This window comes from Neomonachus schauinslandi, chromosome 2 (assembly GCF_002201575.2).
Source record: "Neomonachus schauinslandi chromosome 2, ASM220157v2, whole genome shotgun sequence".
NCBI classification, from domain to species: domain Eukaryota; kingdom Metazoa; phylum Chordata; class Mammalia; order Carnivora; family Phocidae; genus Neomonachus; species Neomonachus schauinslandi.
Window position 1 is genome coordinate 14,062,192 of NC_058404.1, and position 23,658 is coordinate 14,085,849.

General features: G+C 40.2%; 1 protein-coding gene across 1 annotated transcript in view; it reads left to right on the plus strand.

Moving 5' to 3' along the window:
- Window positions 1-23,658, plus strand: part of TENM3 (teneurin transmembrane protein 3) — a 444,789-nt gene that overhangs the window by 321,176 nt on the left and 99,955 nt on the right. Inside the window, exons 6-11 of the mRNA XM_021694125.1 lie at window positions 6,575-6,789; window positions 12,263-12,473; window positions 12,917-13,018; window positions 13,214-13,408; window positions 14,607-14,807; window positions 21,192-21,377. Coding sequence (XP_021549800.1) covers window positions 6,575-6,789; window positions 12,263-12,473; window positions 12,917-13,018; window positions 13,214-13,408; window positions 14,607-14,807; window positions 21,192-21,377 — 1,110 coding nt within the window. The remainder of the gene's footprint in view (window positions 1-6,574; window positions 6,790-12,262; window positions 12,474-12,916; window positions 13,019-13,213; window positions 13,409-14,606; window positions 14,808-21,191; window positions 21,378-23,658) is intronic.

A 23,658-nucleotide genomic window follows, 5' to 3' on the forward strand; every position in this document is an offset into this window, starting at 1 on the left:
GAAGGAAGGAAGGAAGGAAGGAAGGAAGGAAGGAAGGAAGGAAGGAAAAGAAGTCTTCACATAGTCTTCATACCTAGGTCTATGGGTCCTCTTACTTAAAGACTCTGGAATAAATGACTTCTGTGGGCACTTGAACTCTGAGATGCTGTGATGTTATGATTAGTCAGTCTTTTTCATTACAGGGGGACAAGAAAACAATTATCTCAACTATTATTGCCCCCATTCAAGCACATCCAGTCAACCTTGGTTCTTTTGTTTTACAAATGAAAGAACCTTCTTTGTGAAAAAGAGCCACCTGTTTAATTGCTGTGGGACTAATTGGTTAAGTAAACACACATATTGACACAATGGTACGCACATCATTTCTGTGAGAAAAATCATAACCCCTTGAAATCAGTATATAGAGAAAGCAACAAAGCAAAACCTGAAACCCTGCAAGTCACAACTTGATTACTATTTCCACAGCTAATGCTTGGGCCAAGATGATGGTTGGGGGAAAAAAAAATTCTGTGATGAGCACCATTTTATGCTTATGAGCATTCAAAGCACAGGTATGCTATTAAAGCTGCTAAAAACTCTTTATAGCAGCACTGCATAGGATCAACACCATTGAGTAGATTAAATCACATAAGCCTTGGAAAGTAACAATAGAACTTACTAATAAAGTATGATGATAGCCTTAGTGATGTACGAACTTGACGAATGAGTCCAAATATGAGCCATTTCCACATTTAAATATGACACGTATACAAACCAGTCTTCGTGGGAAAAAGGACTACTACTTTATTCAGTATTTTAAAAATAGTTTCATGTGGAAGTCAACCCAAAGACAAAAACCTGTTAGGAATTTAGTATAAATTATTACTCAAGGAGTATCATGTTATACTATCCATGGCAGTTTTTATTTCATAAGAACTGGTCATTTCTTCTAATAAAAATAAGTATAGGGGCACCTGGGTGGCTCAGTTGGTTAAGCTTCTGCCTTCAGCTCAGGTGGTGACCTCAGGGTCCTAGAATCGAGCCCCGTGTCAGGCTCTCTGCTCAGCGGGGAGCCTGCTTCTCCCTCTCCCTCTAACCCTCCCCCCACCCTGCTCATTAGTGCACTTGCTCTCTCTCTCTCTCTCAAATAAATAAATAAAATCTTTAAAAAAAATAAGTATAGAAAACCTATAACTGTATATCCTAAAATTGAAAGCCAAGCAGATTCTCTAGTGTGGTTCGATGGGTTTTACCACATCTGATTTTATATGAATTAGACAAACTGAAAACTTAGTAATTTAAAATAATATTTTTTAATAAAAAAATGAAGATTTTACTGATGACTATGTAAGACACATAGTTTTGGAGTTTTGCAGACCTCACTTTGAATCTTGACTCTACCACTCACTTTGGGCAAATAATTTACTTCTCTGAGCCTTAGTCTCTTCATCTCAAAATAATATCAACCTCATGGAGTTTTTTTTGAAATTCAAAACAGATAAAATAGGTGAAACTACCTGACATATCATAGGCTTTCAGTAAAGTTAGTTCCATTTCTCTTTCCGCCCTCTTGAATCTTTTCATTAAAAACTAATTTATGGGGGCCCCTGGGTGGCTCAGTCAGTTGAGCAACTGACTCTTGATTTCAGCTCAGGTCATGATCTCAGGTTTGTGAGATCAAGTCCTGTGTCCTCCGTGCTGAGCGTGGAGCCTGCTTAAGATTCTCTCTCTCTCCCCACTTTCTTCCTCCCTTTCCAAAACAAAAAAGGGGGGAGGGGCACCTGGGTTGCTCAGTTGGTTAAGCAACTGCCTTCAGCTCAGGTCATGATCCCGGAGTCCTGGGATCGAGTCCCACATCAGGCTCCCGGCTCGGTGGGGAGCCTGCTTCTCCCTCTGACCCTCTCCCCTCTCATGCTCTCTCTCTCTCTCTCAAATGAATAGATAAAATCTTTAAAAAAAAAAAAAAGCTAACTTATGACATATGTAGGTGCTAAGTGCAGAGAAACATCCAAAATGTAAAGTAAAATTTGGCCTCAGGTATTTAAAATTTTCTATGAATAAAGAATGATGTCTGATTAGAGAGGAAACGAACATAATCTCTGGGTGGTCAGATTATATTTTTTTATCTTTGTATTTAGCTCTATGTTCTAATTTCTTTAGAATGAATATGTATTACTGTCGTAAATAAATATTTGATATTTCAGTGAATGATGTAGTTTATAATCTATGAGCTGATACATAAAAAAATTACAAGGATTACTATAACCCAGTTTTTAATTTTTATTCCCTAGAGCATATCATATTACTGAATTATTAGTTAAAGAAAAACAGACCCGGTAGCTGACATGTTAACCACTGCCATGGTTATGGACATCAAGAGAAAAAGAGTAGGTGGGACTGGAAATAATGACTTTTTGTTAAGCTTTCTTGTACAGCCCCCTCCTGCCTCATATCTGGGTTATGGCAACTATATCCTGTCTTGTGTCTCTACTTCCAGGCTTCTCACTATGGTAGACCCCCTTACCTGCAAGAGCATGTGTCCCAAGACCCCCAGTGGATGCCTAAACCATGGATCCTACCAAACTTTCTATGTACTGTGTTTTTTCCTACGCGTACATACCCATGATAAAGTTTAATTTATAAATTAGGTGCAATAAGAAGTTAACAATAACTAACCATAAAAAAGAACAGTTACAACAATACAGTAAAATAAAAGTTATGCGAATGTGGTCTCTCTCTCTCAGAATATCTTACTCTCCTTACTCACCCTTCTTTCTGTGGTAATATGGGGTGGGGTAAAATGCCTCTGTGGAGAGATGAAGTGAGGTGAATGATGTAGGCATTGTGATGCAGTGTGAGGCTCCTATTAGCCTTCTGAGGATACATCAGAAGGAGGATCATCTGCCTTCCGACCACAGTTGACAGCAGGTAACTTAAACAACAGAAAGTGAAATCAGGGATAAACCGGACTACTGTATGCCTTTAATTTCCTTGAATATGACTTCATTTCACCTTTAGCCAGATGGTCTTCCTTTACCTTATAATTCCTTTGCAACCAAAGGTTCACTTGTCATTGTAGGATATGGTAGGCCAGGTAGAAGACAATCCCCAGCATTTACGAGTAATACACTCTCCCTTAAACTTCACATTTATCTATAAGCGTGAATTTATTGTGAATTATTCTAGACCCCAGTGGGCATAACTTGGATATCTGCCATACTCATCTGTGATCACAGGACACTTACCTTAGTAATCTGGAATTCTGTTTCTCCTGATTATAAACACGTGTGCGTGCATGTGCCCCCACACACACACACACATGCATACACCACACAACATAGGAAAAGTAAGTGCTTTTATGGCACTGAAGTACAATTTACCCATATTAAGTCAACTTCAAGTATCGATTTTTTAAGTTTTTATTTCAATTCTAGCATACAGCGTAGTATGAGTTTCAGGAGTACAATATAGTGAATCATCACTTCCATACATCACCCTGTGCTCATCACAAGTGCCCCCCCTTAATCCCCATCACCTATTTCACCCATCCCCCACCCACCTCCCCTCAGGTAACCATCAGTTTGCTCTCTGTAGTTAAGAGTCTGTTTCTTGGTTTGTTTCCCTCTCTCTCTTTCTTTTTCAACCCTACTCACTTGTTTTGTTTCTTAAATTTCACATATGAGTGAAATCATATGGTATTTGTCTTTCTCTGACTGACTTATTTCACTTAGCATTATACTCTCTAGCTCCATCCACATCATTGTAAATGGCAAGATTTCATTTTTTTTATGGCTGATTAATAATTCCATTGTGTATATATACCACATCTTCTTTATCCATTCATCTGTCAATGGACACTTGGACCACTTCCATAACTTGGCTGCAGTGAACGTAGGGGTGCATGTATCCCTTTGAATTACTGTTTTTGTATTCTTTGGGTAAATAGTAGTGTGATTACTGGATCATAGTATGGTTTTATTTTTAACTTTTTGAGGAACCTCCATACTGTTTTCCACAGTGGCTACACCAGTTTGCATTCCCACCCACAGTGCACAAGGGCATCTTCTTCTCCACATCCTCGCCAACATCTGTTGTTTCTAGCATGGTCGATTTTAGCCAGTCTGACAACTTTGAGGCATTGTAGTTTTGATTTGCATTTCCCTGATGATATGTGATGTTGAGCATCTTTTCATGTGTCTGTTGGCCATCTGGATGCCTTTGGAGAAATGTCTGTTCGTTTTGGAGACCAAACTCTTTAAGCTGGCATTCAGGGCCTTCCACAAGCTGATCTCATTCTCCCTTTCTAGCCGTATCTTCCGTTACTCCGATGACAAACCTGTTACCATCTCAGTGTATACTGACAGCCAAATGCTTTATGTATAATGCTTTATGTAATTCTTACAATAGTTCTGTGATTGCATTATTATCACCCCCATTTTACAGATGAGGTTTAGAACCAGATATTTAATATCTTCCTTAAGAGCACACAGCCAGTTATTGACAGAGCCGGATTCAAACCCAGTTTGACTCCAAAACCAGTTTTCTTAACTTCCTTTCTAGCCAAACAGATCTCTCTGTTCACCATCACTGTAACACATATCCGATTACACGTCCATGGTTTTTTTTAAAGATTTTTTTTTTTTTAAAGATTTTATTTATTTGACAGAGAGAGACACAGTGAGAGAGGGATCACAAGCAGGGGGAGTGGGAGAGGGAGAAGCAGGCTCCCCGCGGAGCAGGGAGCCCAATGTGGGGCTCGATCCCAGGACCCTGGGATCATGACCTGAGCCGAAGGCAGACGCTTAACAACTGAGCCACCCAGGCGCCCCTAAAGATTTATTTATTTGCGAGAGAGAGAGAGAGAGAGAGAGATGGGGGGAGGGGCAGAGGGAGAAGGAGAGAGAGAGAGAGAGAGAGAGAATCTCAAGCAGACTCCCTGCTGAGCACAGAGCCTGACATGGGGCTTGATCTCACCACCCTGAGATCATGACCTGAGCTGAAATCAAGAGTCGGACACTTAACTGACTGAGCCACCCAGGCACCCCTACGCTCCCATATTTTTAATCAGAATGTTTACTCCAACTCAAAAACTGTACCCTACCTGTCCTTCAAAGTTTACCTCAGACTTTAAACTTCTGTGAAATCTTTCAACCACCAGCCTACAGTGATATCACCTTCCTTCAGCATCTGAGTTTTTATATTTAACTGTATATGGTTTTAGATTGTCATTAGTTCATTAGGTTCACGGTGTTGTCTTCCCAACCACATAATTAGTTGCTTGATGGCAGAAACCATGGAAGCCAGGTTAGATAAGCATATAATCTCTAAGATTCTGTTCTTTGGTTTATATTTCTATCACCTGTAGTCCTGTGTCCCTGGTAAATGCTCAAAAATGGACTCAGTGTTAAACTAATAACTTTTCATAGAAGACTCTCTCCTTCTATCATTAAAGTAAGCTAGTTCACAAGTCTGAGTTGACAACTTCTCTGGAGGCTATTATGTAATAGATATTATGTAATATTATGTAATACTTGAATGAATATTCAGATTAATATTTTTTAAAAGAAAAATCGTAGTAAATCATCTTTGTGACTTTAAATAGTTTGAATGGATAGAGGATAATTTTCCAGTTTCATCCTGTCCCTCAGCCTTCCTGGACCTTTTCTGAATAAAAGACAATGTGGTTTTATTTCTATTTAACACAAATTGTAAAACCTCCTCTATCACATGCCCTTTCAGACCACTGAGAAAGAACCTTAGCAAAGAGGGAAGGAGGGGAAAACCATACCCAAAAATATGAGTCTTGGATCTGTTTCCTAAAACCAGGAGGTGGCAGAGACTCAGGGAGGAGAGAGGTTGTGTTCCTTGGTTGAAGGTCATTGAAAGGGGTAATGCAGGTATGCTTGGTGAGGCTGTGAGTGAATTTGAGGTCAGGGTCAAAAGAAAAAGGTTATGGCAGCCTACTTGAATATCTTTGTGACAATTTGAACTTACTTCTCCTTCCCTCCCCAGCATAATGTCCCCACTCCCCCTTCTCTGCCTCCTTTCCAGCATCTGAGTTCTTATTCATTCTAATGTAGAGTTCAGAGGGAACTACGTGAATCTGTGCCATTGATTGGTTTTGTTGTTTGCTTAAAGATTGATTTAGCAATCTCCATAATCCATTCTGCCTTAATTTACACTTTGCAGTGCTATGGTACGTTTAGAAGGACTGATTAGTAACAGACTTAATCTCTCCCAAGAAATAACAAGACATATATTTGTAAGATAATTGCGTTTCAAGTGATCAAGAAAGACTGTAGGTGTGAAAAGAGTTTCAGTAATAGGCATACCTTGGGGGAAGTCAAAGGATTTTTACTTAAATATCTTAAAGGCTAAATCAGAATTCATTGAACAACAGTAGCTCACAAAAAAAACTTTTAAAGTGAAAATTATATGAGAGCATTTCATTTATCAGAAGATGGAATGCCTGAGCATTTAGTGAAAAGAACTTTTTGAAAGGAAAGCTGTTTTGTTGTTTGAGGCTTTTGGGGGGTATTGTTTGTTGTTGTTGTTTTACTTTTTCATTGTTTTTCAATGGATCTCTTCCATTCAGGAAAATTAGGTGGATTTACACAAGAAAATAACACTATAGATTCTGGAGAGCTTGATATTGGCCGAAGAGCAATTCAAGAGGTTCCTCCTGGGATCTTCTGGAGATCACAGCTTTTTATTGATCAGCCACAGTTTCTTAAGTTCAATATCTCTCTTCAGAAGGATGCATTGATTGGAGTATATGGCCGAAAAGGCTTACCACCTTCCCATACTCAGGTAAAAGTAGGCTTTGTTGTCAATAAAATGGAAACTGCTAGTTTGCATTTTTAAAGTTATTCTGTTTCTTAAGTTCAGCTGTTTTAACTGTTGGAACACTTTCGTATTGATCTTTTACAGTGAAAAGAATTTTGAATGTAGGTTACACTTGAGGTTTTCGAATTAGTAGAAGAACGGCATTTTCTTCCTGACTTGCATTAATCGTTATTGATGGATTAAAATGTACTAAAATTTGTGAGTAACTAAGTGAATATCGAACATCATCTGAACACCTAGGAAAACATCATGGATTTTCCAAGTGTTCTACAAAGATTCTGTGAGGATTTCAGAGGATCTTATTCCTTTCATGTAACAGATGCATAGTATTTTCATCTCAAACATTGTATTCATGGAGTTGAAAATATATCGTATTTTTTCTACTTAATGCCAGACTTACTGTTAGTAAAGAAATTATGAGAACATAAACATAAAGAGGATGACATGAACTTTTATCAACTCAAGCCACAATTCCTCAAAGAGGCAAGAGAACTTTCATATATAACCAAGGGTGATCATCTAAGTGGGGTACTCAAAACAATTCAAATACCCTTCAGTCATTCATTCAAGGAACTTTAAAGTCAATCTGCTTGCATGAAAATTATGTCACAGTAACAGTCACAGAGAGCTGCTATCAGTAATTCTATAGGCTTTTTCATAATCTAATACTGGATCAGGGTATGTAAGTTGGAAATTGTGGTTTAAAAGAGGTCCCATTTTGGGGGCGCCTGGGTGGCTTAGTCAGTTGGGCATCTGCCTTCCACTCGGGTCATGATCTCAAGGTCCTGGGATGGGGCCCCATGTCAGGCTCCCTGCTTAGCAGGGAATCTGCTTCTCCCTCTCCCTCTGCCTCTCCCTCACCCTGCTTCAGCTCTCTCTTTCTCTCTCTCTCTAAAATAAATAAATAAAATTTCAAAAGTAAAAAAATAAAAGAGGTCCCATTATGTCTAAGAGAAATTATTTAAATTACCTACTATAAATTGGAGCTCAGACTTTCCTAGGGTCAACTATTATGTTAGTCAACACAGGAATTCCACAAATGTAATAGATGGTTAATTAACATTGACAGTTGGATGAACCTAAAGTTATACTTGATAACCAGTTTATGTACCCATAGAATTTCATGCAGATTTTAATTTGATTTATGAGATGAGGACTGGAGGATTTTCATGTATGCTTTAGAGTATGTAATTTTGTGAGAGATTCTTTTTCTATAACCTAGGAATATAAGTTATGAAGAAAAATTGATCATATATCAATAAAAGAATCGTATCCTCAGAGAAAGAGGAGTAAGAAACTTTGAACATGCTTTCTCTTATGTCACTGTAGATCAGGGAAAGTTTCATATGCATATATAAATTACATAGCTATGAAATTTTTGAAGATCATGCTTTGGTACATTCATTTTTCTGATAACATTTTTTCATATCTACGTTATTAAAGTAAATGCCTTTGATCCTTGCATATTAAATACTCCCCATTGTGGGGGCACCTGCATGTCTCAGTTGGTTAAGCATCTGCCTTCTGCTCTGGTCATGCATGATCCCAGGGTCCTGGGATCGAGTTCCGCATCAGGCTCCTTGCTTAGCGGGCAGCCTGCTTCTCCCTCTGCCTGCCACGCCCCCTGCTTGTGCTCTCTCTCTCTCTCTCCCCCCCTCCCTGTCAAATAAATTTAAAAGATCTTTAAAAAAAATAAATAGTGTACTAGTGTTCAATTTAAATTTTTTATTACAGTTATGTTTGACACCAGTTTATGCTGTAGGTGACGACACAGAGTATGATATAATAACCAGATTGACTTAAATGGAAGTGGATCTCAAACTTCACTGAAAGCAGAGAGATTGCATTTATATCAATAGTCTGGTGAAATAGAAAAAAATATATTTTTTCATTGGAACCATATACATAACTGAAGAAATATACCTCCAAAGCTAATAAGCACAACAGTGAGCATAGAACCTATAAATTCCAGAAAATAATTTCAAAAGAAAATCGTTGTGTACTTTGAAGATTTATTTAAAGATTTAGGGTTGACTCTTTTCCAAGGTATATATACCATATGAGATTAGGGAAATAAAAAGTGCAGTTTCAGGTTTTCCCATAATTCTTCTGGTATTTAAATACAATATACATAATATCCACTTTTCCTTTCTACCACAATATATGTGTTTAACCAGATTACGTGTTTTCTGAAGCTCCACAGTTATTAGGGTTCCTTCCTCTGGTTTATTCAAGATCAGCAGAGCAAACAACTATTTCTGAGTTCAGTGTTTAAACATGAAATATGCTATAAAGCAGCCCAAATTGAACATTTCTCTATTTCTGGGGAACATTAAATAAATCAACCTGAAATAATTAAAATTGGCCAGCCATTCAGAATAGTCACTTGAGTTTTAAAAGTCTTTGTGACCCTTTATAAAACTGTCCATTTGATTGTTGCCAAGGAATTAATTGACTTTCTTCTCCCTGATGCCCAGTTCATTCTCCTGGACAGTTAGAAGCCTAAAGAAGCAATTTAATGCTTCTCATTTAAGTACATTTTAATTTAACACTGTATCATTTAAGTACGTTTGCATGAAGCCTGTTTCAGAATGGTAGCTGGAGACCTGAGTTCTGGAAGCATACACCCCTACCACTCTTTGACCTTGTGACCTTGAAAAATCACTTCACTTCTCTGCACCTCTTTTTGTCCAGAAAATGAAATCGTTGGATCAGATGATGCCTAAAATCTCTTCCTCCTCTATGTGCCAATGATTTACAGCAAGACCATGCCACCACCAAAAAGTTTATTTGAAAATACAGTTAATGGGACACCTGGGTGGCTCAGTCAGTTAAGCATCTGCCTTCGGCTCAGGTCATGATCTCAGGATCCTGGGATTGAGTCCCTCATCGGGCTCCCTGCTCAGTGGGGAGTCTGCTTTTCGCTCTGCCCCTCCCCTTGCTTGTACTCTCTCTCTCTCTCCAATATTTAAAAGGAAATACAGTTAAGTATTCATAGATTCTGAGTTCTCATCCTTTTTTTAAAAGATTTTATTTATTTATTTATTTGAGAGAGAAAGAGAGCAAGCATGAGTGGGGGGCAGAGGGAGAGGGAGAAGTAGGCTCCCTACTGAACAGGGAGCCCAATGCAGGGCCTGATTCCAGAACCCTGAAATCATGACCTGAGCCACCCAGGTGCCCTAGTTCTCATCCTCTTAATAACTGAATTAAGTTGAGCATATGGATAATCTAACTGCTCAGAAATGAACCAGTAGGATAGCTTTATCAAGTCTAACCTTGTTTCATGATCACTTCCCCGAAGTGGTGAGACTGAATGTTATCCTAAAAATAGCATAGGATCCTAAGACTTGCCCTCACAAAAAAAAAAAAAAAAATCCATGTCTCCATCTTATGAATAGGTATTACAGAGTTAAGCCAGTAGCCCAAGTTTGTTCATAAGTGATTGCTTTTTACTTTACACCCTGAGAACAACAGTTATGAAAAGTTTTTGTTCCGTATAATTTGTTTACTTTTTGTAGACATAGGCTTAGTGTTAAGTAGAGGACTTGTCTTTAGGTATTTGAATAACCCTCCTGAAGGCATGTGTGAAATGCCCCTACAGAAGAGCCTAGGCAGATTCTCAGCAACTGTGGCCTCCCCCCCACCACCACCCCCCTCCATGCCCAGCAACTCCAACCTCATTTTATTGTTCAGGGTGTGATGCAAATGGTGATTCCTACGAATGAAGGTGGTGACTATGAGTATGAGCTTGAAAGACCAGTTAAAACTCAAAATTTCCTCCCTTTCAATCTTTCAGCTACTGAGTTTAATGTCAGAGGAGAAAAATGTTTATATGCAAAGGAGCCATAAAAAGAAACTTTTCCCTGCCTCCTTGCCATGCTAATATAAATATTTAAATCTGATGAGAAAACGAATGGCTTATTTGAGATACAGGCACCTTTAGAAAGTGCTGCATTCATTTTCCTCCGATAATTGTGGAATACAATTCCAATGAAAAATTTGCAGGTTAAATATCCACACCAGTGATTATTTTCATCCTTGTAAGATAGAAGTGAAAAAAAGTTATTGAATGCTAACCAACTTATGGCTTTTTGTGTGTATTTCTCACAGCTGCGTGATGTCATGAGGTAGTTCTCCTACACACACAAAAAAATGACAAAAAATGCTTTTACATGTAAATAAAAATTTTAATATGTTGGAAACTGAATTAGATACTCTAAATTCTGTCCAGTAGTAACGTTAGAGGTCTGATCAGTACAGTGGCGACACATTTAATCATGAATCTCGGAATCCCAATGGCTGATTTTATTCCAATTTGGTTGTATTAAGGGATTCATATAATAAACTTCTCTTCAAACAGAGCTCTGATGAAATTCCATTTCAGAAATCTATCAGAAAGTAGAATATTGGTAATTCACAAAGATAGTGCTGTAACATTATATATATTGCACTGTGGTGTATTTTTCACCCTCAGGAATAAAGTGAAACTGGGTAAGAGTCTAAAGCAACTGAATCACTTAGTGATTTAAAACTCAAACAGAAGTTTAAGGAACTTTTATCCAACAAGTTTATTAAAACCACGTTAGAAAGTCTTTGCAGTGTCTTCCAAACTCACTGCGTTATCTCTGGTTACAGAACTTTACTCTTACCAGTCACCCTCCATATTTTTAATTATCTAATTATCTTTAAATGCTCCAGTTCTTCTAGCTACCCAATGTTCATGATTAATCTTACTAAACCAAAACTTAAGCTTAATGACGTTGACTTCATAATAATAACTGGGCGTAGCTGCTCTTACTGTCATCCCTTCAGAACCCATCCATTGTTGAATTTTTTGGACTTTCGATAAGAGATGTACCAGCGTCTTGATACCGGTTTTTAGTTTCACCATAACTGAGGACAAAGCCATGGATTTCTTCATGGTGCCTGGGATGGTAACGTCAGGGTCACAGGGAGGAGCACAGTGGGTGGTTGTAAAGACCTGAGCTTTCTCACAAACCAACTCCACCGCTTATGAGGTATCGAACCCTCCTCAAGCTCCTCAAGGGTTGGTTTCTTCCATCTTTACGGTGGAAATATCAACACCATCCTAGAAGGGTGGCCACAAGGATTCAGTATGATCCTGACACAGAGTACTTATCAGTGATAGTTGTTACCACACAGGGATTAAGTAGGAGATGACCCGAAGAGATGATCTCCTGGTTTAGGTTGCCATGTTTGAAATGTTACAGGCTCGTGGTTGTATCCACACATGGCCTTGCACTCATCAAACTCTTTATCAGTTGCAAGGCTTAGCTCTAACCCTGGAAACTGACTTTGTATCAGAGCAGAGGGGAGACGTTGGAACAATGAATGAATGAATGAATGAATGAAGTGAGAAGCAGCTACAACCGCAATGTGGCTGAGCACTAAACATCTGTACCTGTCCTGCCCCCAGTATGACTTTGTCGAGCTCCTGGATGGCAGCAGGTTGATTGCGAGAGAGCAGCGGAACCTGCTGGAGCCCGAGAGAGCAGGGCGGCAGGCAAGATCCGTCAGTCTGCACGAGGCTGGCTTTATCCAGTACTTGGATTCTGGAATCTGGCATCTGGCTTTTTACAATGACGGGAAAAATGCAGAGCAGGTGTCCTTTAATACCATCGTCATAGGTAAGAACGGTCTTCAAAAGCATCTTTTTCCCGGGCTGCAGCCTAAACAGTGTGTTGAATGGAAGCTCGGTTGTCTTCACCAATTTGGAGTGATTCCGAGGGTGATAAAGCCTGAGGTAAAACGTGAGACATATTTTTAAATCGTTTATTTATGCATATGTGACCTACCGTGAAGCATTAGGAGAACCTGTTCTTTACAAGTATCTTGGAGGACGCTGCATCTTGAAAACACTTAAAAACATCTGCGTTTGAGATGGCAGTGCTTTGCTTTTTACTACTCGAATAATCTGGTGCGAATGCATCCTTTTTTTTTTTAATTTTGGCGATGGAGCGGACCATCCATCACTCCTTCCGTGCGGAGCTAAAACGATCAAAGTGACACAGTTTACCTTGTGCGAGAAGCAGGCCAGACCATAAGTGTTCCTTCTCTCTCTTTTCTTCAGAGTCTGTGGTGGAATGCCCCCGGAATTGCCATGGAAATGGAGAGTGTGTTTCTGGAACTTGCCATTGCTTTCCGGGATTTTTAGGTCCGGATTGTTCCAGAGGTATGCGAGTTAGAGCCTTTTCTTAAGCCGGTATAAATAAGCCGTAGAAACACGAGTCATGCCGAAAACCAGCCAGACAAGAAAGGAAGGGGGAGAAAACCAGCAAACTCCCTGTTCCAGCGACACATCGCCTTGCTCTGGGGCTGTCGCCTGAGAACGCGGCCGTTAATCCCTCTGTCGTGTTTTATTTCACAGCAGCCTGTCCCGTGCTGTGTAGTGCCAACGGGCAGTACTCCAAGGGCCGCTGTCTCTGCTTCAGCGGCTGGAAGGGCACCGAGTGCGACGTGCCCACCACGCAGTGCATTGACCCGCAGTGCGGGGGGCGTGGGATCTGCATCATGGGTTCTTGCGCTTGCAACTCGGGATTCAAAGGAGAAAACTGTGAAGAAGGTAAACTGTGCCAGTGTCTGCAGAAGTCTGTGCTTCTCTTCACTTAGAGATAATTAGAGATTCTCTAATCTTCACTTTGGCAGATGCATCTTTTCACGTGCCTCCTCGTGAAAGTAACTTTGATTTCTGTGCTTAGACAGATGCCTCATTTTGTTAACATTTTAACTAATAAAAAACACAAATGCCAGAGAGCCCCTCGGCTTTCAGTCCTGTGAATCTTTTTTTTTTTTTTTTTCCCACTCTGAGGAAGGAAGCAAACATTTGTGTCTCGAAACTAACAGTGGACTGTTGTTTCGTTTTGTTGTTTTGTTATCTTTGCTTTTTTGGGTTTGTTTTGTTTGGGGGTTTTTGTTGTTGTTGTTGTTTTGTTTTTTGGGTTTTGTTTTTGTTTTTTTTTTTACAGTTTTTCACATTGATGCCAGCTTGTAAGTCTAGCATTTTGGCATCTCTAGAAAGAGGTACTATATATCACGTAATATACTAGTGGAAAAAAGTACGCCGTGGGCTTGTTGCATAACTGTATGTAATGGTGATAGTCAAGATGCTATACTGTAAAGTGCAGTTGAATTGTTTTTTCCAAAAGCAGAAAAACACCATTTCCGTTCTTCAATCAAATTGATTTTATTGATCTGCACACAGAAAGTAATGCCATTAAGTCTCTGGAATTAAATTTTCAGGCCATTGACCCTACAAGTGTAAAGTTTTATTGAGTCAAATTGCTAAATTAAATCTCGTCATCTAAAGCACATTAAAGTGAATTAAGAAGGATAGAGAGTATGCAACTCATTTATTTCTCAAACAGTTTGAGAGTCCCATACAGCTGTCAGGATTCGGGGGTTATGGATTAGGTCAGCTGATACAATTTTGTTACAGAGAAGCCAATACTTATTACTGTCTGATTAAGCAGAACAGAGAGCAATAGTCTGAAATCTCAGGAGCTTGTGTGTGTGCAATTCGTGAAAATTCCAAATCCTTGCAAGAGTCACCGTTACCGGAATGGCTTGATCCTTAATGCTGTGTTGTATGATTCTTTGCGTTTCCAGAAACAAGTTCTTGAAAATAGTAGGTAAATAGTTGAGTCTCCAGAATTTTCATATACATTAGACTGGGATTTAATTCTTTATCCTGCATGCAATGTGTATGTGTGACATCTTCTAGATTTAGTTGTGAATTGTTCTCTTTTCTCGCTACCCTCCAGCCGACTGTCTGGACCCCGGATGTTCCAATCATGGTGTTTGCATCCACGGGGAATGTCACTGCAGTCCAGGGTGGGGTGGTAGCAATTGTGAACTAGTGAAGACCATGTGTCCAGACCAGTGTTCTGGTCATGGAACGTATCTTCAGGAGAGCGGGTCCTGCACCTGTGACCCTAACTGGACTGGCCCAGACTGCTCAAATGGTAAGGTGCATAAGTGCAGGGCGATTGCATGCTTAATATTTGTAGCTAAAGATTAAGATGCTTTAATTTTAAAAACACACTTATTAAACTTAATATAGATTTTATTAAAGTTATGATTTATAGAAATAAATGTTAATAGTAATGAAATTCCGTAGCCTTGTAAGAAGGAATAGGCTAGGTCAATTTGTCATTAAAATTTCTCCTGTAGCAGCATGGTAAGGAATAATATTTCATTTGTGCAGAATACTCCGTCTTCCTAACTCTCAAGGCATGTGTAGAGCTTGGGGATTGAAAAATGCACATTATCTCATAACAGAGAAGCCTCAATTAAAAAAGTATTTGCCACCATAAGGCTAAATGGGATCACAATAGAGTATACATATATAGATATTATGCTGTGCAAAACGGTCCAACACTGATTTTTTTTTAATTATGATAGTATGATTGTAATAAAAATGGCAGGTAGTAATTTTTTTTTCAGTCAGTTCGTTATTGAGCAGCCAGCTCTGTGCATGGATGAGCCCCGTAAGAATAAAGAATATGAATCATTCTTACCCTCTAGGATAGCGGCTTTCAAATTTTTGCTTTCAATTTTTTTTTTTTTGACAGAGAGAGACACAGCGAGAGAGGGAACACAAGCAGGGGGAGTGGGAGAGGGAGAAGCAGGCCTCCCGCGGAGCAGGGAGCCCGATGCGGGGCTCGATCCCAGGACCGTGGGATCATGACCCAAGCCAAAGGCAGACCGTGACCCACAGCCTCAAATAGTTTTACATTGTGACCTACTATGCATATACATACACTCACATAACTGAAACAAAGCTTTACAAAGTGGTACACACTGATACTTTCTTCCAAGTATATTCTATTTTTTTTTTTAATGCTGGTTGTATCCCATGAATTAACTCCGTGACCACATTAGTCCCACAGTGTGGAAAGGTGCTGTTCTAATCTAGAAGATGACAGTTTAATTGGGGAGATGAGATTGAACACACATGAAATACTTAGAAACCAACACATCCCAGTTTAATCTTTTATTGCATATTACATGGAATAATATGTAAATACAACCAGCGTTCAGAGGAATGCTCCAGCCTTGATGCACATTGGAAGTTTTCAAGGAGAGTTTGATTCACATACGTTGCCTTCTTTTAAAGATGGCAATTAGTGTGGGGATGGGAGGAGGTATTTTCTGACTCAGGGAACAGGATGAGAAAGTACTTCAGAGCATAGACCCTGAGATCAGATGCTTGGGTTCATATCCAACCTCTACTACTTAACAGCTGTGTAAACTTAGGCAGACTACTGTATGTTTTAGTTTACCCATCTGTTAAATGGATTTAATCAAGACATTCTTTACAGAGATGCCTTGGGAATTGCTTGAATGAATGTATATCAAGTGCTTAGTACAACGCTTAGTCCAGAATAAATTCCAAATATAGCTGCCACCTCCACCCCTACGATTTTTACTGCTACGACAACTACCATTGACAAAGATACAACTGTGAGAATAGTGTTCTCTACACGGGAGAAGAAAGGAAAGGTATTTGGAGGCAAAGGTTGGGTTGCGCCCAGTTCTGAGGGACGCAGCTTAGCAATGATGGTTCAGACAATGGAGAATCCACTCGTCATGACGATGTGTGCCCACCAGTGTGATGAGAACAGGATGTGCGAACTCCCCAATTGATTCTGTGTCAGAGAGGGTGACTAGTCGGAATTTGATGGCTGGGAGGCAAGTTTGAGAGCTTTCGCAGAGTGTGAAGTGCTGAGAGCGTGAATTCCTCTGGAGTTTGTAGACATGAAAAGGATAAATCTGAGGGCCATTTTAAAGGAGGACTAGACAGAGCTTGCTGAAGAGACAGCACAGGAGTTGGTGCGAAGAGCTGAATGTCTGCAACCAGGGTGGGATGGGGCAGTGGTCATGGCTCTGGAGAAGGCAGGGAAGCTGGGAAGGGGTGAGCGGCGAGGCAGGATGCAGGGTAGGTGATGGTGAGACACGGAGGAGAGGATGCCTTCTGTATGGGAAAGTGGAGGAGGAGGAGAAACAGAAGAGGGAGAGGAGGGGAGGGGAGGAAAGGAGAATGCAAAAGGACAGGTCTTGTTAACACTGTTGAGTAAATAAAAACATTCTGCGTAAGCCTTGGCTTCAGGGAAGGGGGCTGTCTATCCTTCATCCCGGCCGCACTGATTGCCTTCTTCCCTGAAGCCCTGTTTGCAACTGAGTGGTTAAGAGCAGGAAATCTGGAGCCTGGGTTCAGGTCTTGGGTTGGCCTAGGTCTATGGCATTCGAACAGCTATTTAAAATGCTTCTCTGTGCCTCAGTTTCTTTCCCTGTAACATGGGGACGACAATAGTACTGCCTTATACAATCGTCATAAGGGTGGAAATGAGTTAATATGTGAAAAGCACTTAGAATAGTGCCTTATACATGGCAAGTACTTGATAAGTATTATCCATTAATAGTGACGGTGATGGTAGTCATAGTTATGGTGGTAGAATCCTGAAGGCGATTTTAGCCTTTACAGTTTGTCTCCATTGATTCAGAGGAGTACTTCCACATGAAAGTACTGCTTGGTTACAGTTTCTCCAATTGTGAAATTTATGAAATGCAAATTATTTCATCTATTAGTATAGCCTAATGGCATTAACCCAAGAGAAATCCCGCTAAGCAGTGAATTAACATGCTTATTTTAAGAAGAAAAAAAAAAAGACTAGTAATTTTTACAAATCACTCTTTCCTGGCACTTTGAGAAACTTGGATGACATGACTGCTACCCCGTGAATCATCATCAGCATGACAGATTTGTGTGCCATTCTTCACCGGCGACAGACTGAATCCTGGAAGCCCACACTAGAGACAGTCTTGTATAGGCTAAGTTGTAATATTGATGAAACACTTCTGTTGAAGCCCCAAGTAGATACTCTAGGTAAAGGGACAAAGGGACAAGTGATGCACTTTCTTCCTTACATAATCACTCTCATTGCCCCTCCCTCCCCCCCTTCCCTTCTTCCCTTCTTCCCTCCTTCCCTCCATCCTTCCCCCTCCCTTCTTTTTCCTTCCCTCCTTCCCTCCTCCCTCCTTCCTCCCAGTCTCCTTCCCTCCCTCTCTCTTTCCCTCCCTCTCTCCCCCTCCCTCTTCTCTCCCTCCCTTCCTTCCTCCCTAACTTCCTCCCTCTGCTTCGTTCCCTCCTCCATCTCCCTGTCTTCCTCCCTGTCTCCCTCCCTCTCTTCCTCCCCACCCTCCTCCTTCATCCTCTGCCTCCTCCCTCATCCCCTCCCTCCTTCCCTCTCTTCCTTCCCTTTCCTCTACCTCCCTCAGCTTTTGGCCATACATTTTTGGAGGCAGACAGGTTTATGTTTGTTACTGCTTCATAGAAATACGAGTTGATTCACATAGTTTGGAGAACTAGAAACTGGTTAGAAAATTCATGACCCGTAGAGCAAACAACATGTACAGGACAAATGAGAGTGAAAACAAAAACTGAGCGGTGGGATTATAGAGGACCGTGAATGCCCCACCAAAGAGTTCTTGGAAATCATCACCACCCAACATTACCAAGCACAGGTGCAAGGCATTATTTAAATAACACATTAACTTGTTTTGTCCTCCGTTCTTAAAAATGTATTTTATCATCACAAGCATCAGAATAGGCATTTAATTATTTCTGTTGAGTTTTTATTTCCCTTTCTGGCTTCTGTACTAAAAAATACATCCCACCAAAAAAATCCAATTAGTGTTTATAGACATAATTATTTCTATAGTAAAGCTCCTTGGTTCAGGTCTCTTATGCCTTCATCAGTAAAATAAGCATAATAATACTAGCTGTAAAATAATACTGGTTTGAAATATCGCCATTCTAATTTGTCTCCCACAATTATCGGAGGAGGAAAGAAATAATGAAACAGCCCTTTTTGTTTCATATAACGTTATTTAATACATTACCTGAATTACTTTATAAAGGATATTTTTGTAATTGATACGGTAGCTCTAAAGATAATTCAGCCTTGGGCCACCTGGCTGGCTCAGTCAATAGAGTATGCAACTCTTGATCTCAGGGTTGTGAGTTCGAGCCCTCCGTTGGATATAGATTACTTAAAAAAATTTAAAAACTAAAATAAAATTTAAAAAGATAATTCAGTCTTCTTCATAAAATGATATTGCCATGAATGGCAAAAAAGAAAAAAGGTATAGATGTTAAATAAAAAATTAAACTGGCTGTCAAAATCACCTATCATTATTTTGCATTAGACTGATTATTTTTCATGCCGATGTAATTATTTTGCCAGTTGAAAATCTAAATTTACGTGTAAACAAAATGACACTTAGACATAGTGGGCAAAGATCTTCACCCTAGCCATCCTTACACACCCAGTGCAAAGCAGGAAGACATATATTAAACTCTCAATATAGAGAGTTGAATAATGAATACAGTCGTCTTTTTGGAAGAAACCAATTAAGCACAGGGGAAAAAAGACTTTATTAAATTTTGCTAGTAGCTGCAAAAAGACAGAAAACTTACTTAGAATTATTAGTAAAGGTATCAAATATGCATATACTCACCCTGTGAAAATATCCTGGTTCATGTGCCTGAAATTTATCTGCATGTCTCACAGCTGTCATTTGAAGTTTACAAAAACACTGTTGGTGACTTACATTTGTGGCTGGAAAGTTTACTAGCAGCATTATTGGGAATTTCTACCTAACTGAATCCCAAAGCAAAACACTTTACCAGCTGCCTCTTTTGTTGTTGTAAAAATGACATTCAGATATCTAAATTCAATAAGAGTAGATTCTACACCTGCAGAAACATTTGGTTAAGCTGCTAAAAGAGAAGAAATGAATTATTTCCATCAGAAAGTTTATAGGTTTGAAAGCAACAGAGCTTTCCTCTATCTTCATCAGCAGTTTGTCCATTAATTAGCCCTTCAATTCCACTTCAATTAAATTAACTCTAATTAATAAGTTCATTACAAAGATTGACGCACCTTGCTCAAAGCTAGTGTGCTAAACGCTGATAAACACCTTCACCCTAATGAAAAATTGATTAGATTGAATAAAGGGGTACCTCAGAAAGAAACCTCTCTCTTCTGGAGCTGAGTTGACGTTCTGTTAGTCTGAAGTTAATCACCATCTTGGATCTCTTAATCAAAAATTTAATTCAAACGAGATGGAAAATGTGGCATGAAAAAACATATACCACTCTCTTCCAGTTAATAGTCCTGGCTGTTGTTTATAAGAAATGTTACAACTCTCACAGTGCCTTGATTCCCGGTTTAAAATTCTGCAGGACTGAGCAGCAGAATGAAGGTGTCTGAGAAATGTTACTTGGGCAGTGAGTAGGGAAAACAGGAGCATGTGACTACATAAACAGTTACTGTTTTTTCATGTAAAAACAAGGCTGCAGTCCATTTTCTGTTTGTTAGAAACGCTTTCAGGTTTTTATCGTTCAGCGTTTTTATTTTTTGCAAGGAAACCGAAACCAAGCAATGGTCTTACAATTGTAGAAAAAAGAGGCAGTTGATTTTATTTAACTTTATATGTAAAAAGTAAAATATAAAATACCTTCGGAACTCTTTTTAAAGATCGAACCTATTGTTAGGGTTTTGAAGTCCTTTGGTCACTTGTGCTTTTAGTCCATTCGAGTATTTGAAAAACCTACTTTTTCCAATGACAAAGTCAATAGTTACTTATATTTTTAAACTGGTTTTCTACTGTGGTGTGTATCTGTCCACAGTACGAATTTACTGAATAGGAAAAACAACGATTTCTTTTATTTAACCAGCATGTGTGTGCGTCAGAAGCAAGCCGAAGTGGGTACTACGAAAGATTCTTTTTAATTAAAAGTTTCTGAGTAGTTTAGAAATTTAAACATTAGGAGTAGATATAACCCCTTTGCAATTCTTGCTATAAGGGTGAAACCCAACTCCTGTTAAATACCGGACATGCTTAGACACTGAAATATTTTATTAATTTTATATGAACTTGATGTGTGTGTTTGTATGTGTGCATGTGTCCTGGGCTGCCAAAAGATATTCTCAGATAAATTACGTGTGTATTTTCCTCTCCTTATGAATCATGTGTTGTTTTGTTAGTCGCCTGTGTGTGTGTAAACAGAGGGAATTACAACAAAATTCTCTTGTGTATTTCATGCACAATCACAGCGGCATTTGAAATTAAATGACTGACAAAGTAAACTTTGACCATGTATAATTCTTACGAGTCGATGCTAACATGTACTGAGTCTATAAATACTTCTTATTTATTTTTCAAAACGGTTCTGTTGAGTTGAAGATGCAGTCCTGATTCACGCCCCTTCTCACCCTCCCCCCCCCCCCCCCGCTCCCTCTGCCCTGCCCTTCGTGCTCCGCTTCCTCTGTTCAATGCAGAAATCTGTTCGGTGGACTGCGGCTCGCACGGAGTGTGCATGGGGGGCACGTGTCGCTGTGAGGAGGGCTGGACCGGCGCCGCCTGCAGTCAGAGGGCCTGCCACCCGCGCTGCGCGGAGCATGGTACTTGCAAGGACGGCAAGTGCGAATGCAGCCAGGGCTGGAACGGCGAGCACTGCACCATCGGTAGGCCCCGCCCCCCGGCCGCCCAGCGCGCGCATCCCGGGGCGGGGGGGGGGGGGGGGGCGCGGGCGGCGGGGAGGGGAGCGCTCGGGTTGCTGGCTGTTTGACCCCCGCTTGGAGAAAGCTGATTTCCTCTCATTAATTTTCACTCGTCTTTCTTAAAAAGGAATTGTGTTTTCAAGTGAGACCATCATGTTGCACAGGCAGTTCGGTTCTTTTTCCGCGCATATGTCACGAGCATGAAGTATAAGGATTTTTTACTCACTGTTTTGTGATGGCCACAAAAATGGACTCATCCGAGGATGATTTCATTTCTTTCTTATACAGACGCTTTCACTGAGTAGTATTTTTCGGTGTTCGATAGGGCCGTTGCATAACCACAGTATTTTTTACTTTAAAAGACATGCCACATAGGGGGCCTTTTTGGCTTCTCTAGATTCGAACACCACACACCTTAGCACCTGTCGATATATTTGAGTCTTTCAAAAAAGAGGTTTGATTTTTTTATGACTTTATTTTGTAGTAGCACAAGAAATAAAATAGAATGAAATGCACAAGCCTAGATGTTCTTAAAGTTATATGCTAACACTTCTTCAGATATGATGTTGGTGAAAGTCCGTAGGTTAAATAAAACAAGCAAGTGTTTTAAGATCAGAATGTTGGTACAAAAACGGTAGTTAGCATGGATGCAGAAGTGTCCAGAACATACACAGTACCATATTTTCAGGGTATTCAGTGCCTTTGTTTTTTACTATTTAAGTCACTGAAATTCAAATATAACAAACGTAAGTAGCCAATGTCTACCTTACTTCCGTGAAAGTGTACAACGTCCATTATAAATGGCACAGTCCCACAAAAATTTCACAATCTGAGGTATGGTGTTTTATGTCCATAGGGTATAATTTGATAAAGCTGTTGGAGGGAGTCTCACTATCTGAAAAGATTTCTTCTTCCAGTGCAGCTCTAAGTATTATGCACTTTACTTTCCTGCTTACAGGAACTGGCTAGCTAGGTATTTTTTCATGGGAAAGTTGAAATCACATACATCTTATAAATTGTCACAGTCTTTACAGAACTTCAAGTAAGGTCCTTTCCCATCTTAGTGACATTCCTGGCATCTCTTTTAATGGTGGTGATGCCCCTACTCCCACATGTGATGATCCACAGGAGGGCTCACAGACTCAGGGCGCTTGTGCTCATGACTATAATAGTTACCAGAAAGGGAAAAGACCCATCAGGTGGTGTTTGGAGAAATCCATGCACAGGCTTCCTGTGTTCTTTCTCTCTCACCAAGAGAGGTCACATGGAGCATGTACCTTTCTCCCACAGTGAACTATACCAACATGTGTGCAAGGAACACATGCTTCTGCTGAGGGAAGCCCATTTGAGACTGAGCTTTTTATTAGGGCTGCTCTAAGAAGGAGCCTCTGTCAGCCACAGCCACCAAAATTCCAGATTCTCCGAGGAGAAGATTCTCCCGGTAGGCAAAATCACCTTCTCATTGTAGAAAACATCCAATTTTCCAGACGCCAGCCGACAGCCAGCCCTGCAGACTTCTACAGGTCAGCCGTGTTGTGTTAACTCTTACCTGGGAACCGTCCGTAGGGTCTCACTTGTTGAATGGGAGCTTACCGCCTTACATCCAGGAAGCGTAGGGTTCCCACAGGGGAAAACTGCAAGTGCACATATTCCTGGCACTCGCAGAGTGCTCATCCCCACGAGTTTGATACGGCTTTCCCCTCCTCTACTCTTTAAGACAGGAGTCTAGGGCAGTGGCTGCCTGTTGTTTATGTGAACCACACTCGTGAACTACAGTAAAACAGAAAAAGTTGACAACCACAGTCTGTGGATCTTTCTGTGGACATAGAGAGGATAATGCAGCGCCCCTAAGACCAAACAGCTCCATGCCCCAAATCTCAGAATGCCCATATTACCAGAGGCAGGGCAGGACAAATAGACCTCTAATCATACTCCATCAAATTATGTATGACCCCACCGCCCCCATACCCCTCAGAAATGAATTGATTCTAGCTGGGGCACGTGGAGGGGGGAATGCTTTTGACCGTATGGATCCTAGGAAGTACAGCAAACACATGAATATACAGCTTGGAAAAGCAAGAAGTGTGCTGTAAAGTTTTCCATAGGTAAATTTAACTTGCCAACCTATAGTTACTAAATAAGTCATCCTGTTGGTGTCCTCACTGACCATGACAATAGTACATGGTTAGTTTCCCACAGGTGAACTCTTCTTGAACAACTTCTCAGTTGTCTGGGAACACATAGG